This window comes from Bombina bombina, chromosome 6 (genome assembly GCF_027579735.1).
Source record: "Bombina bombina isolate aBomBom1 chromosome 6, aBomBom1.pri, whole genome shotgun sequence".
In the NCBI taxonomy this organism is placed as follows: Eukaryota; Metazoa; Chordata; class Amphibia; order Anura; family Bombinatoridae; genus Bombina; species Bombina bombina.
The window spans coordinates 293,107,573-293,126,494 of NC_069504.1; the positions used below are offsets into that span (position 1 = coordinate 293,107,573).

Below are 18,922 nucleotides of genomic sequence, written 5' to 3' on the forward strand. Positions count from 1 at the left end.
TTATGTGTACTTAAAAAAAACAATCGGCTAGATTACGAGTTTTTCGTTTTGAGCTGTGCGGTGCTAACAAGCAGTTTTTTCTCACCGCTCCTGCAGCGCTGGTATTACAGGTTTTTACAAACCCGGCGTTAAAAGGCAAGAAGTGAGCGTTGAGCAAAATTGTGCTCCTTACCCAACTCCAATACCAGCGCTGCTTAAGTCAGCGGTGAGCTGGTCGTACGCGCTCGTGCACGATTTCCCCATAGGAATCAACAGGCAGAGCCGGCTGAGAAAAAGTAACGCAGCCCAATTGATTCCTATGGGGAACACATTTTATGTTTACACCTAACACCCTAACAGGCACCCGAGTCTAAACACCCCTAATCATACTCTTATTAACCCCTAATCTGCCGCCCCCGACATCGCCGACACCAGCATTATATTTTTTATCCCCTAATCTGCCGCTCCGGAAACCGCCGCCACCTACATTATATTTATTAACCCTTAATCTGCCACCCCCAATGTCGCCGCAACCTACCTTCACTTATTAACCCCAAATCTGCCGCCCCCAACGTCGCCGCCACTATACTAAATGTATTAACCCCTAAACCTAAGTCTAACCCTAATCCTAACACCCGCCAAATTTAAATATAATCTAAATAAATCTAAATAAAATTACTATAATTAACTAAATTATTCCTATTTAAAACTAAATACTTACCTATAAAATAAACCCTAACGTCTAGATTTAGAGTTCTGCGTAAGCCGTCAAAACCAGCGTTAAGGGGTCCTAACGCTGGTTTTGGCCACCCGCTGGTATTTAGAGTCAGTTAGGAAAGGGTCTAACGCTCACTTTCCAGCCGCGACTTTTCCATACCGCAGATCCCCTTACGTCAATTGCGTATCCTATCTTTTCAATGGGATCTTTCTAACGCTGGTATTTAGAGTCTTGGCTGAAGTGAGCGTTAGAACTCTAACGACAAGACTCCAGCCGCAGAAAAAAGTCAGGAGTTAAGAGCTTTATGGGCTAACGCCGGTTCATAAAGCTCTTAACTACTGTGCTCTAAAATACACTAACACCCATAAACTACCTATGTACCCCTAAACCGATGTCCCCCCACATTGCCGCCACTCTAATAAAAAAATTAGAGTCAGCCAATCATATTCAAGTTCAATCCGATTGGCTGATTGGATCAGCCAATCAGATTGAGCTCGCATTCCATTGGCTGATCGGAACAGCCAATAGAATGCAAACAATCTGATTGGCTGATTGGATCAGCCAATCGGATTGAACTTCAATCTGATTTTTCCTACCTTAATTCCGATTGGCTGATAGAATCCTATTAGCCAATCGGAATTCGAGGGACGCCATCTTGGATAACGTCACTTAAAGAAACCTTCATTCGTCGGGAGTCACCGGAAGAAGAGGATGGATCTGCGTCGGCTGCTTCAAGATGGTCCCGCTCCGCGCCAGATGGATGAAGATAGAAGACGACGCCTGGATTAACATGTCTACCGGTGCGGATGTCCTCTTCTTGCCGGATAGGACTAAGACTTCGGACCCTCTTCTGGACGGATCGGTGATACCCGGCGTGGTGAAGATAAGGTAGGGAGATCTTCAGGGGTTTAGTGTTAGGGTTTTTTAAGGGGGGTTTGGGTTAGATTAGGGGTATGTGGGTGGTGGGTTGTAATGTTGGGGGGGAGTATTGTATGTTTTTTTTTAACTAGGTAGCTATTAAATAGTTATTAACTATTTAATAGCTATTGTACCTAGTTAAAATAAATACAAAGTTGCCTGTAAAATAAATATAAATCCTAAAATAGCTACAATATAATTATTTGTTATATTGTAGCTATATTAGGGTTTATTTTACAGGTAATTATTTAGCTTTAAATAGGATTAATTTATTTACTAAGATTTATTTTATTATGTTAGATTTAAATTATATTTAACTTAGGGGGGTGTTAGTGTTAGGTTAGACTTAGCTTTAGGGGTTAATACATTTATTATAGTAGCAGCGAGGTCCGGTCGGCAGATTAGGGGTTAATAAGTGTAGTTAGGTAGCGGTGACGTTGGGGTGTCAGATTAGGGGTTAATAAATATTATGTAGGTGTCGGCGATGTTAGGGGCAGCAGATTAGGGGTACATAGGGATAATGTAGGTTGCGACAGTGTGCGGTCAGCAGATTAGGGGTTAATAATAAAATGCAGTGGTACATGTTAGGGTGTTAGGTGCAGACTGAGGAAGTGTTTCCCCATAGGAAACAATGGGGCTGCGTTAGGAGCTGAACGCTGCTTTTTTGCAGGTGGTTTTTTTTCAGCTCAAACTGCCCCATTGTTTCCTATGGGGATATCGTGCACGAGCACGTTTTTGAAGCTGGCCTTATCTGTAAGCAACACTGGTATTGAGAGTTGAAGTGACGGTAAATTATGCTCTACGCTCCCTTTTTGGAGCCCTTCAAAGAACTCTAAATACCAGCGTTGTTTAAAAGGTGCGGGGGAAAAAAACATGCGTAGCTAAAGCACCCCTTCTAACGCAAAACTCTAAATATAACTAATAGTTTTTTAACTAGGAAGAATAGTTATTAAATAGTTATTAACTATTTAATAACTACCTAGTTAAAATAATTACAAAAGTACCTGTAAAATAAAACCTAACCTAAGTTACAATAACACCTAACACTACACTATAATTAAATAAATTAACTAAATTAAATACAATTACCTTAATTAAATTAGCTAAAATACAAAAAAACCCCACTAAATTACAGAAAATAATAAACAAATTACAGATATTTAAACTAATTACACCTAATCTAATAGCCCTATCAAAATAAAATCAGCTCTTTTACCTGTAAAAAAAAAATACAAACATCCCCCCAAAAGTAAAACCCACCACCCACACAACCAACCTCCAAAATAAAATACTATCTAAAAAAACCTAAGCCCCCCATTACCCTGAAAAGGGCATTTGGAGGGGCATTTCCCTTCAAAGGGCAGTTAGCTCTTTTACGGCCCAAACCCTAATCTAAAAAATAAAACACACCCAATACACTCTTAAACAAACCTAACACTAACCCCCTGAAGATCGACTTACAGTTCTGAAGACATCTATCCTCAAGGAAGTGGCAGAAGTCTTTACTCAACCGGGCCGAAGTCCTCAACGAAACCGGGAGAAGTCTTCATCCAAGCCTGGCGAAGTGGTCCTTCAGACAGACAGAAGTCTTCATCCAGGCGACATCTATCTTCATCCATCCGACGCGGAGCGGCTCCATCTTCAAGACATCCGGAGAGGAGCATCCTCTTCAAACAACGGCTTCTTACTGAATGACGGTTCATTTAAGTGACATCCTCCAAGATGGCGTCCCTCAGATTCCAATTGGCTAATAGAATTCTATCAGCCAATCAGAATTAAGGTAGAATAAATCCTATAGGCTGATGCAATCAGCCAATACGATTGAAGTTCATTCCTGTTGGCTGATCCAATCATCCAATAGGATTGAGCTCGCATTCTATTGGCTGTTCTAATCAGCCAATAGAATGCAAGCTCAATCCTATTGGCTAATTGCATCAGCCAATAGGATTTTTACTACCTTAATTCCAATTGGCTGATAGATTTCTATCAGCCAATCGGAATCTAAGGGACGCCATCTTGGATGATGTCACTTAAAGGAACCGTCATTCAGTAAGAAGCCGTCGTTTGAAGAGGATGCTCCACGCCGGATGTCTTGAAGATGGAGCCGCACCACGTCGGATGGATGAAGATAGTAGATGCCATCTGGATGAAGACTTCTGCCCGTCTGGAGGACCACGTTGCCCGGCTTGGATGAAGACTTCTCCCGGCTTCGTTGAGGACTTCGGCCAGGTTGGATGAAGACTTCTGCCGCTTCCTTGAGGATGGATATCGGGTCTTCAGAACAATAAGTCGATCTTTAGGGGGTTAGTGTTAGGTTTTAGGTTTTAGTTAGGGTGTATTGGGTGGGTTTTATTTCTTAGATTAGGCTTTGGGCCGCAAAAGTGCTAACTGCCCTTTTAAGGGCAATGCCCATCCAAATGCCCTTTTCAGGGCAATGGGGAGCTTCGTTTTTTTTTAGATAGTATTTTATTTGGGGGGTTGGTTATGTGGGTGGTGGGTTTTACTGTTGGGGGGGTTGTTTGCATTTTTTTTTTTTTACAGGTAAACGAGCTGATTTATTTGCGGCAATGCCCTCAAAAGGCCCTTTTAAGTAGTTTAGTTTAGGCTAGGGTTTTTCTTTATTTTGGGGGGGCTTTTTTATTTTGATAGGGCTATTAGATTAGGTGTAATTTGTTTATTATTTTCTGTAATTTAGTGGGGGTTTTTGTACTTTAGCTAATTTAATTTAGGTAATTGTATTTAATTTAGTTAATTTATTTGATGATAGTGTAGTGTTAGGTGTTATTGTAACTTAGGTTAGGTTTTCTTTTACAGGTACTTTTGTATTTATTTTAGCTAGGTAGTTATTAAATAGTTAATAACTATTTAATAACTATTCTACCTAGTTAAAATAAATATAAACTTGCGTGTAAAATAAAAATAAACCCTAAGCTAGATACAATGTAACTATTAGTTATATTGTAGCTAGCTTAGGGTTTATTTTATAGGTAAGTATTTAGTTTTAAATAGGAATAATTTAGTTAATTACAGTAATTTTTATTTAGATGTATTTAAATTATATTTAAGTTAGGGGGTGTTAGGGTTAGACTTAGATTTAGGGGTTAATACATTTAATATAGTGGGGGCGGCAGATTAGGGGTTAATAAATGTAGATAGGGACGGCACATTAGGGGTTAATAATATTTAACTAATGTTTGCGAGGTGGGGGTGCGGCGATCTAGGGGTTAATATGTTTATTATAGTTGCAGCAATGTCCGGAGCAGCAGATTAGGGGTTAAAAAGTATTATAGTGTTTGCGATGCGGGAGGGCCTCGGTTTAGGGGTTAATAAGTAGTTTATGGGTGTTAGTGTACTTTTTATCACTTTGGTTATGAGTTTTATGTTACGGCGTTGTACCATAAAACTCTTAACTACTGACTTTTTAATGCGTTAGGACTCATAACTAAAGTGCTAAAAAGTACACTAACACCCATAAACTACCTATTAACCCCTAAACCTAGGCCCTCCTGCATTGTTATGTCTTGAAGGTTTAGGGTCACCGCACACTTTTTTGGCCTTACCGCAAACCGACTTATTTAAATTTTGTATAGTCTATTTTCAATGGGACTTCCATAGCGCCGGTATTACGAGTCTGTCCTGGGAGGCCAAAAAGTGGGCATTGACCCTAAACCTTCAAGACTCGTAATAGCAGCGGGCGTAAAAAAGCAGCATTAGGACTTGTTAACGCTGTTTTTTTTACCATAACGCACAACTCGTAATCTAGCCGAATGTTTTTTATTATTTATTTTGTCCTCTTTTCCTGTAATTTTACTCTAAAAACTGTTTTTTTAAATTCTAAGAACTGTATTGCCCTAAGCAGACTTCACAAACATCATTCTATAATTGTCCACAGCAAAGGTGTTACGATAAAATACTGCAAACACTGTATGTTCAAAATAAGACAGCATTAATTAAAGGTTTTCAGTGCTTCTAGTTAAGTTTATCCAAATTGCATATTAAAAATATATACTTGCCAGGGTTCAGAATATAAGTTGAAAAAAGATAACTAACATGTTTTGGATATTACATTGATCATAATGATAGATGTTTATAATACTACTACTACTACTACTACTAATGATAATAATAATAAGAAGAATTATTATTAGTAGTAGTATTATTATTCACGTATTATCTTCCTTACACATTTGTAATGTTTCTAGTGTAAAAAATATTTTCCAAAAAAAATAACCCCAATTTTTATTTAGGTACTTGATTCCACAATAGTGGTTATAGAGCACCCTTAGATAGGTTTACATTAAATGTGTCAAGCTATTACATATTTGGATTAAGACTTTATTAAAACCAGACTTGAGGGAAGCATCATGATTAGGCAACTGATGTCTTAATAGACAAAGGCAAATTGTATTTGTTAAAAAAGAGGTTTTGAAAATACGGTGTAGCAAATCATGATCTCAAGCAAGATACAAGGAGGCTCCCACTACAACTGTTATAATGAACCATCTGCTGTAAATATTGTATATTGCATTTAAAACAGAAGTGCCTCTCACAGTACTGTTCAGGACTAGACCTATTTCTTAGGCCCTGATATTTAAAACCTCGTCGGCATGGAGAGAAATTACACAAACACCTAGATTATAGGGTTTTAACGACCGCAACAAAAGCGGCGTTATTTCACTCCCTATAGCGCTGCCATTACAAGTTTAAAAAAAGCAGGCTTGTGTGGGTGATATGATTGCGTTGAGCTCCATACCGCACTGAAAACAAGCACTGTGTTTCACGTGCTCGTGCACGATTTCCCCATAGACATCAATGGGGAGAGACAGCAAAAAAAAGCCTAACACCTGCGATCGCGGAATGAAAAGCTCCGTAACGCAGCCCCGTTGATGTCTATAGGGAAAATAAAAGTCACATTTAAACCTAACACCCTAACATAAACCACGAGTCTAAACACCCCTAATCTGCTGCCCCCAACATCGATGCCACCTACATAATATTATTAACCCCTAATCTGCTGCTTCGGATGTCGCCACCACTATACTAAAGTTATTAACCCCTAAACCTCTGGCCTCCCACATCACTACCACTAAATACATATATTAACCCCTAAACCTAACCCTAACGTAACCTTAAGCCTAACCCTAGCGTAACCCTAAGCCTAACCCTAACACACCCCCTAACTTTAACATAATTAAAATACAGCTAAATTAAAATAACAGTTATTAACTAAATAATACCTATTTAAAACTAAATACATACTTACCTGTGAACTAAAACCTAAGCTAGCTGCAATATAACTAATAGTTATATTGTAGCTAGCTTAGGTTTTATTTTTATTTCACAGGTAAGTTTGTATTTATTTTAACTAGGTAGACTAGTTAGTAAATAGTTATTAACTATTTATTAACTACCTAGTTAAAATAAATACAAACTTACCTGTGAAATAAAACCTAACCTAGTTAAAATAAATACAAACTTACCTGTAAAATAAAACACTAAAATTACTAACAATAAAAAAACTAACATTACAAAAATAAACAATTGTTCAAAAATAAAAAAGAATTACACCTAATCTAATAGCCCTATCAAAATAACCCCCCCAAAAAAAATTTTTTTTAAAAAAAAAAACCTAGCCTACAATAAACTACCAATGCCTAAACCCTAATCTAAAAAAATAAAATTAAAAAACCTAACACTAACCCCACGACGATCCACTTACAGTTGTTAAAGTCCCGCTCGAAGGATCCATCCAGCCGGCGAAGTCATCATCCATGCAGCAAGAAGTCTTCATCCAGGCGTCCTCTTCGATCTTCATCCAGCCGACGCAGAATGGGTCCATCCTGTAGACATCCAGTGCGGAGCATTCGCCGCCGTATACTGATTCTTCAATGAAAGTGACGCAATCCAAGATGGCATCCCTTGCATTCCTATTGTCTGAAAGATTTCAATCAGCCAATAGGAATTAGAGCTGCTAAAATCCTATTCGCTGTTCTAATCAGTCAATAGAATGAGAGCTCAATCCTATTGGCTGATTGAAACAGCCAATAGGATGAGAGCTCAATCCTATTAGCTGATTGGAACAACCAATAGGATTTCAGCAGCTCTAATTCCTATTGGCTGATTGAAATCTTTCAGCCAATAGGAATGCAAGGGATGCCATCTTGGATTGCGTCACTTGCATTGAAGAATCAGTATACGGCAGCATGGACCCGAAAACAAAAATTATCAAAATGACTAAAAATAATTGCTTCAATTAATTTACAAATGTGTAACATCTCAAGGATATAACTTTATAACTCTATAAATTAGTATCTTAGGGGTATATCATTTTAACAGTGTAATGTTTTGTTTTGTTTTATAGGCTTTGATTCTTGTCAATAACAAAATCAAATCAGTCAGTTCTGGTGCTTTTGCTCCCTTGACAAAACTGGAAAGACTTTACCTATCAAAAAACAACTTAAAAGAACTTCCTACCAACATGCCCAAAACACTTCAGGAGCTGCGTGTGCATGAAAATTTGATAACAAAATTGAAAAAGTCATCTTTTGATGGACTAAATAACATGATTGTTGTAGGTAAGAAACAATTTCTCAGTTTTAGAATTATGGAATTGAGCACTAAACTTAAACATTTAAAGCGTCTTGATAATGTATGTATAAAATGAAAGATTAAATTGAGTTTAAAATTAACATTGTGCTTGTATTTTTAAAGTTTTTTATTTTAAGAAAGTTATGTACAATGCAGATCTGATGACAAATTTAAGATTATTTTGGATATAGAATACAAAATTATACAGCTTAGAATGTTATGCTAATTAAATGAAAACATATTTCATATATTATAATTTCACTGTAGTAACATCTTCAACCAAACTGTATATTAAACCTTGACTTGCAGAACTTGGTACAAATCCGATCGACAGTTCAGGGATTGAAAAAGGTGCTTTTCAAGGAATGAAGAAACTGTCATACATTCGGATTGCAGACACAAACATCACTAGTATTCCTAAAGGTAAGAACAATAATGTACCATGTTTACCATGTACCATGTTTAGCTACAATAGAAAACTATATAACTGAAAGCATTAAAGTTTTAGAAAGGTCAAAATTAAAAATGTTTGAGTATGTTTCAAATTTAAATAAAAGTATTTTTGCAAAATACTTCCATTAGCTAAAATACTTTTAGCATAAATTATTACTGTTTGGCAGTGGCATATGCACATATGCTGTAAATGCCCCACACAACAGTATTCCAACACCACAGAGAGTAAATGGTAACACAATATACACCACTGTCAGCCTCCAAAAAATGTTTTAAATACTTTTTACTTAATTTGAACTGCACTTATGCACATGTATGATAGAGAAATTGCCTCTGCATGTACTGACAAATCTCTTCTAATGGACTGAAAAAGGGGTCTTTGGGCACAATGTATTAACACTTGTGGGGCTGCCTCAGCTTCCCGCAATGTAAGAAGCAGGGATCATCAGACTACTTCTTAAACTTTTCTCTTGCTATTGGTTACATGAGAAAAGTGGGTGGAATTATGCACTCATGTCTCATGCAATTGGTTACATGAGAAAAGTGGGTGGCATTACGCAACCAAGCGAGTTGGCTTCCAAATCGTTTCAAAGCCCTGCAGACAAATTCTCAAGTTGAGAACCGTGTGCACACGGCCATTGATACATGGGGCCCTTTATTTATAGCTATACTTTTACACATATATTACAATGATCAATACTTTGATTCGATTTTTTCTCTCTCTTATCTCTTTGTTATCTATGGCTTACTATACATCACATGGGTAAGGATTTCAGAATCTTAGGTTGGAAAGTAATATTGCAAACATTCTCTATCGCCTGTGTTCACAAGTATTCTTAAAGCATGGTCTTTTGAAGTATCCCAAAAATTGTAGTTGAGAAATACAGCTTTAGATAAATATGCTTTTGGAAGAATTTGAAAATGTTGTATTGACAAAAAACAAGTTAAAGTTTCTAAAATACTTGCACTTTGGTTTGCATTAATCACACCAAGCACACAAAACAATACAAATAATTGACTCCATTTATAAAGTGCTAAGCGGACTAGGTTCGCTATCATGACTGCCATCTGCCTGGCCTTGTGGCTGCCTGTATTTAACATTGCACAAGCCACTGCTTGCGTAAGGATTCCCCCTGCTTGTGCGCGGGCAACAGCGTATGAGTGGGGGCTGTCAATAATCCTTACCACAGCTAGTTAACTATTGTTTCCGGTTCACTCATACAGATTAATAAATAGAGCCCAGTATGTTAATCACTGGCATTTGTGGCAATCCATCTGATACATAAATGTTGCATAAAATTCACTTAGCTTTTAATCTTTCCAAATACTGGTAATTGCATATTCATAAAACAATTAAATACTTTGACACATAAATTACAAAAACTTAACAACATTGGGCTATATCCTGAGTGGTGAGCTAACTGTTGAGTGTGAGCGATATCGGGTTTGTCGTGTGTGTTTGTGTGCATTGGAAGTGGCATGTGTATTTCAAGTTCAAAGTAAACGTGTTTGCTCAAGCGCGATTAAATTTTACTCACGTCGGGTTAGGGCGAACTCAGAGTTCCTGTTATGCCCAAATAAAAAGTGCCACAAACTACAACAAAAATAAATTTAAAAGTACGGTTACACTCATAATAACTCTGCCTAATAAAAATTACTTAAAAAAAATATTGGATACAAAAGTTATAAGGACTCAAAGGTCTCAGGTGTTAGAAGAAAAAAAAAGCAGGCAAGGGGCTTTAACATAGAGATACATACATATACATGTCTACAGATGGATATGTATGTATGTATGTATACATATATACTGTAAATATATACTGTATATATATATATATATATATATATATATATATATATATATATATATATGTTTGTGTACATATAGAACAAAAAAAAGAGTATACAATAGAATAGTTACTTCCCTTTAGTTAGAACCGCTGCCTTCCAAACAGTCTCTCTCAAAGCTGTATAAACGATGTATATTGGCAGATAGAGGCGCTGGTTCTAATGGATCTCTAAAGGATTTTTCTCTATGTTTCACAATTTTCCCAGAATAATTCTGTATGTATCTGTGTTCAAAACATATCACATTGGCATAGTATGTCTGAGCACCTTAATACATAAGTGCAGTATACTCACAGAATGGTATCAGGCAAACAGCTCCACAGGTGATATCACAAAAAAACAGCAAGTGATTTCACAAAAAAACAACGATCAGGAAAGGAAAAAAGCTGGCTTTTTAAAAAGTTTATTTTGCTCTGCATCCAGGTGGATTCTTTCACCACCCTGCCATTTTTGGAATCCACACGGATGCAGCTTATGCAGCATCCAGGTGGATTCCGAAAAAAGCAGGGTGGTGAAAGAATCCATCCAGGTAGATTCTTTCACCACCCCTTTGCTCTCTCTCCCCCCTCTCTTTTGCTCTCTCTCTCTCCCCCCTCTCTTTTGCTCTCTCTTCCCCCCCCCCTCTCTTTTGCTTGCTCTCTCCCCCTCTCTTTTACTATCTCCCTCCCCTCGCTTTGCTCTCTCTCTCCCCTCGCTTTTGCTCTCTCTCTTCCCTCTCTTTTGATCTCTCTCCCCCCTCTCTTTTGCTCTCTCTCTCCCCTCTCTTTTGCTCTCTCTCTCCCCTCTCTTTAGCTCACTCTTCCCCCTCTCTTTTGCTCTCTCTACCCCCTCTCTTTTGCTCTCTCTCCCCCTCTCTTTTGCTCTCTCTCCCCCTTCTCTTTTGATCTCTCCCCCCTCTCTTTTGCTATCTCTCCCCCCTCTCTTTTGCTCTCCCCCTCTCTTTTGCTCTCTCTCTTTCCCCTCTCTTTTGCTCTCTCTCTCCCCCTCTCTTTTGCTCTCTCTCTCCCCCTCTCTTTTACTATCTCCCTCCCCTCGCTTTGCTCTCTCTCTCCCCTCGCTTTTGCTCTCTCTCTTCCCTCTCTTTTGATCTCTCTCCCCCCTCTCTTTTGCTCTCTCTCTCCCCTCTCTTTTGCTCTCTCTCTCCCCTCTCTTTAGCTCACTCTTCCCCCTCTCTTTTGCTCTCTCTACCCCCTCTCTTTTGCTCTCTCTCCCCCTCTCTTTTGCTCTCTCTCCCCCTTCTCTTTTGATCTCTCCCCCCTCTCTTTTGCTATCTCTCCCCCCTCTCTTTTGATCTTTCTCCTCCCTCTCTTTTGCTTTCCCCTCTCTTTTGCTCGCTCTTTCCCCTCTTATTTGCTCTCTCCCCTCTCATTTGCTCTCTCTCCCCCCTCTCATTTGCTCTCTCTCCCCCTCAGTCTGTGTTGTTAATAAAAAAAATTGAACTACAGAAAAAAATAAACAAATAAAACCTAATCTCTATGAAAATAAAAAGGCCCCCAAAATAAAAACTCCCGCTAATCTAATACTTAATTACCAATAGCCCTTAAAAGGGCTTTTTGTAGGGCATTGCCCTAAGTTAAAAAGCTCTTTTGCAGTTACCAAAAAATTCTATGTCCCCCCTAACAGTAAACCCCCCAACCAACCAAACCCCCCAAAATAAAAGAACCTAACACTAAAAAACCTAAGCTACCCATTGCCCTGAGAAGGGCATTTGTTTGGGCATTGCCCTTAAAAGGGCATTTAGCTCATTTACTGCCCATCCCTAATCTAAATAAAACAACCCCCCCAAAAAAACCTTAAAAAAACCTGTCTAACCCCCAGGTTGGTACTTACCATTCCTGAAGTCCGGTGGAGAAGACCTCTTCTTTCTTCTTCGTCGAACAATCTGGCACGGAGCGGAGGGCGGAGCTGAAGACAGATGACCGCGGAGCTGAAGACCGGAGACTCTGGAACTGAAGACTGGCGACCCTGGAGCTGAAGACCGGCGACCCTGGAACTGAAGATCAGCAACCGCGGAGCCATGGATTGCCACCTTACAATGAATATTAAATTCCAAGTACACTATTAAAGATGGCGTCCCTTGAATTCCTATTGGCTGATTTGATTCTTCTAATTCAAATCAGCCAATAGGATGAGAGCTACTGAAATCCTATTGGCTGTTTAAATCAGGTTTTTTATTTTCTGTAATGTTAGCCTTTTTTATTTTTTGTAATCTTAGCTTTTTTTTTTTGTAAGTTTAGTATTATCTAGTTTAGTTAATTTGTGTTAACTTAGGGGGTGTTAGGTTAGGGGGTGTTAGGTTAGGGGGCTTAGTAATTTATTTAGTTATTTGCATGGTGGGTTTTGGCGGTTTAAGGGGTTAATAAGTTAACCCCTTAATGACCGGACCATTTTTCAATTTTCTTACCCTTAATGACAATGGCTATTTTTACATTTCTGCGGTTTTTGTGTTTAGCTGTAATTTTCCTCTTACTCATTTACTGTACTCACACATATTATATACCGTTTTTCTCGCCATTAAATGGACTTTCTAAAGATACCATTATTTTCATCATGTCTTATAATTTACTACAAAAAAAAATAATAAAATATGAGGAAAAAATGGAAAACACACTTTTTCTAACTTTGACCCCCAAAAATCTGTTACACATCTACAATCACCAAAAAACACCCATGCTAAATAGTTTCTAAATTTTGTCCTGAGTTTAGAAATACCCAATGTTTACATGTTCTTAGCTTTTTTTGCAAGTTATAGGGCCATAAATACAAGTAGCACTTTGCTATTTCCAAACCACTTTTTTTCAAAATTAGCGCTAGTTACATTGGAACCCTGATATCTGTCAGGAATACCTGAATATCCCTTGACATGTATATATTTTTTGTTAGAAGACAACCCAAAGTATTGATCTAGGCACATTTTGGTATATTTTATGCCACCATTTCCCCGCCAAATGCGAGCAAATAAAAAAAAAAAAAACTTTACATTTTTCACAATTTTAGGTTTCTCACTGAAATTATTTACAAACAGCTTGTGCTATTATGGCACAAATTGTTGTAAAAGCTTCTTTGGGATCCCCTTTGTTCAGAAATAGCAGACTTATATGGCTTTGGCATTGCTTTTTGGTAATTAGAAGGCCGCTAAATGCTGCTGCGCACCACACGTAAATTATGCCCAGCAGTGAAGGGGTTAATTAGGTAGGTTGTAGGGAGCTTGCAGGGTTAATTTTAGCTTTAGGGTAGAGATCAGCCTCCCACCTGACACATCCCACCCCCTGATCCCTCCCAAACAGCTCTCTTCCCTCCCCCACCCCACAAATGTCCCCGCCATCTTAAGTACTGGCAGAAAGTATTTTTTGCTCTTTTTCTTAGGTTTTCTGTAGTGTAGCAGCCCCCCACAATACCCCTACCCCCCTCCCCCTCCCCGATCCTTTTATATTATTTAAAAAAAAAATATCTTTCCCCCCCCTTCCCTCCTCATTGGTGTCAGTGGCCAGCTAATGCACGCGCGCCCCCCGCACCCGGCGTGCACATTGCGCTCCCACCCACCAACGAACCGGCACCATTGCTACCGGTGCAGAGAGGGCCACAGAGTGTCTTCTAAAAAGGTATTGCAGGATGCCTCCATATGGAGGCATCACTGCAATACCCTGAGAGCTGCTGGAAGCGATTGCGATCGCTTCCAGCACTCTTAGACAACTGACGTACCAGGTACGTCCATTGTCATTAACTACTTGTTAATGCATGACGTACCTGGTACGTCAGTTGTCATTAAGGGGTTAATTAAGTTTATTGTGATGTGGGGTTTTTGCGGTTTACGGGTTAATAGGGTAAATAGATTTATTGCGATGTGTGGGTTTTGCGGTTTAGGGGTTAATAGGTTAATTATGTTTATTGCGATGTGGGGGTTTTGCAGTTTATGGGTTAATAGGGTAAATAGGTTTATTGCGATGTGGGGGTTTTGTGGTTTAGGGACTAATAGGGTAATTAGGTTTATTGAGATGTGGGTGGTTGACGGTTAAGGGATTAAGGGTTTAATTACTTTATTATTTTTCGATGTGTAGGTTTGCGGTGTATATGTTAATACTTTGTGTGGGAGGTTTTTTTTTTTTTTATACTTTGTGCGGGCAGTGTTTTATTTTTGTATTGCTCCGTTTTCCTTCACTGCATCCCGGTGGATTCTAGAAATGGCAGAGTGGCAGCACCCTGCCATTTTTGGAATCCACCAAGATGCAGCATAAAGAATCCACCTTTGGTGGATTCTTTCACCACCCTGCCATTTTCGGAATCCATTTTCTGAATACTTTTGTCTGCGCGCACAGCCAACATTCTCATGGCTGCCTCGTGCCACCAACATTCCATTGAGGATGTGTGCGCAACTGCCGATGGCGACGGACATTACAAACGCAATTATAGTATAGATGTTAGTTTAGTGAGCATCAGGTTTCGCTCGCACTCAACATTTTTACTTTCAACTTGTAATACGAGCACTAACCCACGCACACAACAAATGTACTTCTGACAGTGTCAGTGTTCGAGCTGAAAATGCTAAATAGTGCTCCACTTGTATTTTAGTCTAATATGTTAGCTTAGGTCTGGGGTTGTTTTGTTTTCTTAGTTTAGCAATGAAAGCAGGAAAATTCTTAATTTAGAATTTGCAGCTATGAACATTAGTGCAGAAAGAAGTCTTGTAAAATGTAAACCATTTATCTATTGTACCCCTCAGTGACCAGACCATTTTCAATTTTCTTACCGTTAGGGACCAGGGCTATTTTTACATTTTTGCGATGTTTGTGTTTAGCTGTCATTTTCCTCTTACTAATTTACTGTACCCACACATATTATATACAGTTTTCTCGCCATTAATTTACTATAATTTTTTTTTATAAAATATGACGAAAAAATTGAAAAAAAACACTTTTCTAACTTTGACCCCCAAAATCTGTTACATATCTACAACCACAAAAAAAACCATGCTAAATAGTTTCTAAATTATTTACAAACAGTTTGTGCAATTATGGCACAAATGGTTGTAAATGCTTCTCTGGGATCCCGTTTGTTTAGAAATAGCAGCCATATGGCTTTGGTATTACTTTTTGGTAATTAGAAGGCCTTTAAATGCCGCTGCCCACCACACTCTTCTATTATGCCCAGTAGTTAATTTGTAGGGAGCTTGTAGGGTTAATTTTAGCTTTAGTGTAGTGCAGTAAACAACCCAAAGTATTGATCTAGTCCTATTTTGGTATATTTCATGCCACCATTTCACCACCAAATGCGATCAAATAAAAAAAATGGTTAACTTACTAAAGTTATTTACAAACAGCTTGTGCAATTATCAATTATGGCACAAATGGTTGTTAATGCTTCTCTGGGATCCCCTTTGTTCAGAAATAGCAGATATATATGATTTTGGCGTTGCTTTTTCATAATTAGAAGGCAGCTAAATGCAGCTGCTCACCACACTTGTATTATGACCAGCAGTTAAAGGGTTAATTGGGTAGCTTGTAGAGTTAATTTTAGCTTTAGTGTAGAGATCAGCCTCCCACCTGACACATCCCACCCCCTGATCCCTACCTGACCCCCTCAAACAGCTCTCTTCCTTCCCCCACTTCACAATTGTCACCGCCATCTTAAGTACTGGCATAAAGTCTGCCAGTACTAAAATAAAAAGCTTTTTTTTTTTTTTTTATTCTACAGTGTTGGATACCCCTTAGCCCCCAACCTCCCTGATTCCCCCATACAGATTTCTAACCCTCCCTCCTCTACCTATTTGCCACCATCCTGGGTACTGGCAGCTGTCTGCCAGTACCCAGTTTGCCAAAAAAAGGGTTTTATAATTTTTTTTATTTATAATAAAACATTTTCTGTAGTGTATCAGCCCCCTCAATACCCTACCCCTCCCCCTTCCAGATCCCTTGCCCAACATCTTCTGTGTGACAGGATCCAGAACTAACCATCGATGGGCCACCCACCTGCCTCCCTGATACAGCTCCCACCCACCAAAAATCTAAAACATATTATGGTAGAATAGTAAGCAAATTGCAGACTGACTCAATGATTACGTATGTTCTGTTTTCACAAAAGATTGTGAGGATACAATGTCTACATTAAGGGATGCTACAAAATATGGAAATGAGCTTAGCACCAATCTTTTTACTGAGGATGAGGTTTTGTTGGCATTATCAAAAATAAATGTAAAAAAGTTAGTGGGTCCTGATAATATTCATCCAAGGGTTTTAAAGGAACTTTGATCAGTGCTAACTTCCCCATTAACTGATCTGTATAGTCATTCAATATTGATAGGAGTTGTTCCAGATGATTGGAGAAAAACTGGCCAGTTAATTTAATTTCAGTAATAGGGAAATTAATGGAAAGTATTTTAATAGAAAGAACTCTGACTTACATAAAGACAACCAATTTAGGGGACCCAAATCAGCAAGGTTTTGCTTCAGGAAGATCATGTCAGAATAATTTATGCTACTTCTTTATTTATGTAATAAAATTATTAGACCAGGATGGAACAGTTGATGTAGCATATCTAGATTTCAGCAAAGCATTTGACACCGTCCCACACAACTAACTGATTCACAAACTGTATCTCCTTGGTCTAGACTAAAACATTGTGAACTGGGTAGAATGCTGGCTTAAGTAAAGAAAACAGATTGTCTTAGCAAATGGAGTTCATTCAACAGAGGGGACTGTTACTAGTAGTGTTCCTCAAGGGTAATTTCTGGGGCCTGTTTTGTTTAACATATTTATCAGATATATCAGCAAAGGGCTTCAGGGGAAAGTATGTCTGTTTGCAGATGATACCAACATTTGTAATAGAATAGATGTTCCAGGGAGGGTAGACATAAAATAAGTTATTTACAATAATTGGAGGATTGAACAAATGACTGGCATCTAAAGTTTAACACTGCAAAGTGTAGCATTATGCATTTAGGGAGCAAAAATCCAAACGTTAATTACAGACTCAATTATATTTTACTGACTGTTACAAATGAGGAGCAGGGCTTGGGATTTATTATTTCAGATGATTTAAAATGTAGTAAAAAATGTAGTAATGCAGTTAGTAAGGCCAGCAGAATGCTTGGATGCATTGGTAGAGGTATTTGCTGCAGAAATAGTAAGGGTCTTATGCCATTTTACAGATCTTTAGTTAGGCCTCACCTTGAAAGTATCCTTCCTTGGAAGTATCATCCTGTGTGCAGTTCTGAAGGCCATATCTCCAGAAGGATACAAACAAACTGGAATCTGTGCAAAGGAGGGCTACCAAAACGGTACATGATCTAAAAAATAAAACATACCAGGAGAGTCTCAATTATCTAAACATGTATAGCTTAACGGAGAGAAGGGAAAGAGGCAATATGATAGCAACTTTCAAGTATATTAAATATAAAAAATATATAAAAAGAGAAATTCAATAACAAGGGTTCATGATCTCAAGCTGAAGGGTAGAAGATTCAGGAGTAATTTGCAGAAGCACTTCTTTACAAAAAGGGTGATTGATTCGTGAAATAAATAAGGTAGTAATGACAAACACTGTGGAGCACTTTAACAATGTCTGGGAAAAACATAAGGCTACCATACAAACTACATAAGTTTATACTTCTAGGAACAATCAGGCAGACTTGCTAAACCTATGGCTCTTATCTGCAATCAAAATCTATTTTTATATGTTTCTACCATGTTGTTGATTTTGCCTATAAAAGCTAAACTACAGTTTACATTATATATTATTACTTGCATGTTACAAGGCAGTTTTAAATCTGAAAACAGTTTTATTTTAAGGGGTAAGATTGTTGTTTAAATGATATACTAAATAAAAAAAAGTGAAAGATGTTAGGCCAATGAAGCACAATATATTGTGATCTATGCAAGCAAAGCTAATTGTTTTAAATAACACAGTAATATTTGTATATATAACATTTAATAATATTGAACTGATATTTGTTTAATTTGCATTGAAGGTCTACCAAGCTCTCTTACTGAGCTTCATCTTGATGGTAACCAAATCAGTAAAGTTGATTCTGAAAGTCTGAATGGATTAAACAATTTAGCAAAGTAAGTATTGTCCGAAATCATAAGCATTCTTTTTCTTTCAATTTCACATAGTTAAGGACATCAGAAGCTCTTAGATTGGACATCATAGTAAACAAAATAAAGTCATTTTTAAACAGAGGTAGCAGCTATTCAAAACAGAAAGTTTAATAGAAATCTGATTGTATTGAAAATAAAATGTGTTGTACGCAGTTAAAAATCTACTACTGTTTAAACAGCACATACATAACAACCCTACACTCATGATATATATTTTTTTTATCATAATATTGTAATTAGGGAAGTAAAGATAATGCACCAGATGCAATGCTATCAGTTACTAAAAAAGCCAAGCAGTTAAGGAAAACACAACTCAACTCACTG

The 18,922-nt window shown here is 38.0% G+C and overlaps 1 protein-coding gene across 1 annotated transcript in view; it reads left to right on the forward strand.

Annotated features, from left to right (window-relative positions):
* DCN (decorin) overlaps positions 1-18,922 on the forward strand; it is a 100,896-nt gene that overhangs the window by 62,007 nt on the left and 19,967 nt on the right. Inside the window, exons 4-6 of the mRNA XM_053716905.1 lie at positions 7,977-8,190; positions 8,513-8,626; positions 18,469-18,562. Of these exons, the coding sequence (XP_053572880.1) occupies positions 7,977-8,190; positions 8,513-8,626; positions 18,469-18,562 (422 nt within the window). The remainder of the gene's footprint in view (positions 1-7,976; positions 8,191-8,512; positions 8,627-18,468; positions 18,563-18,922) is intronic.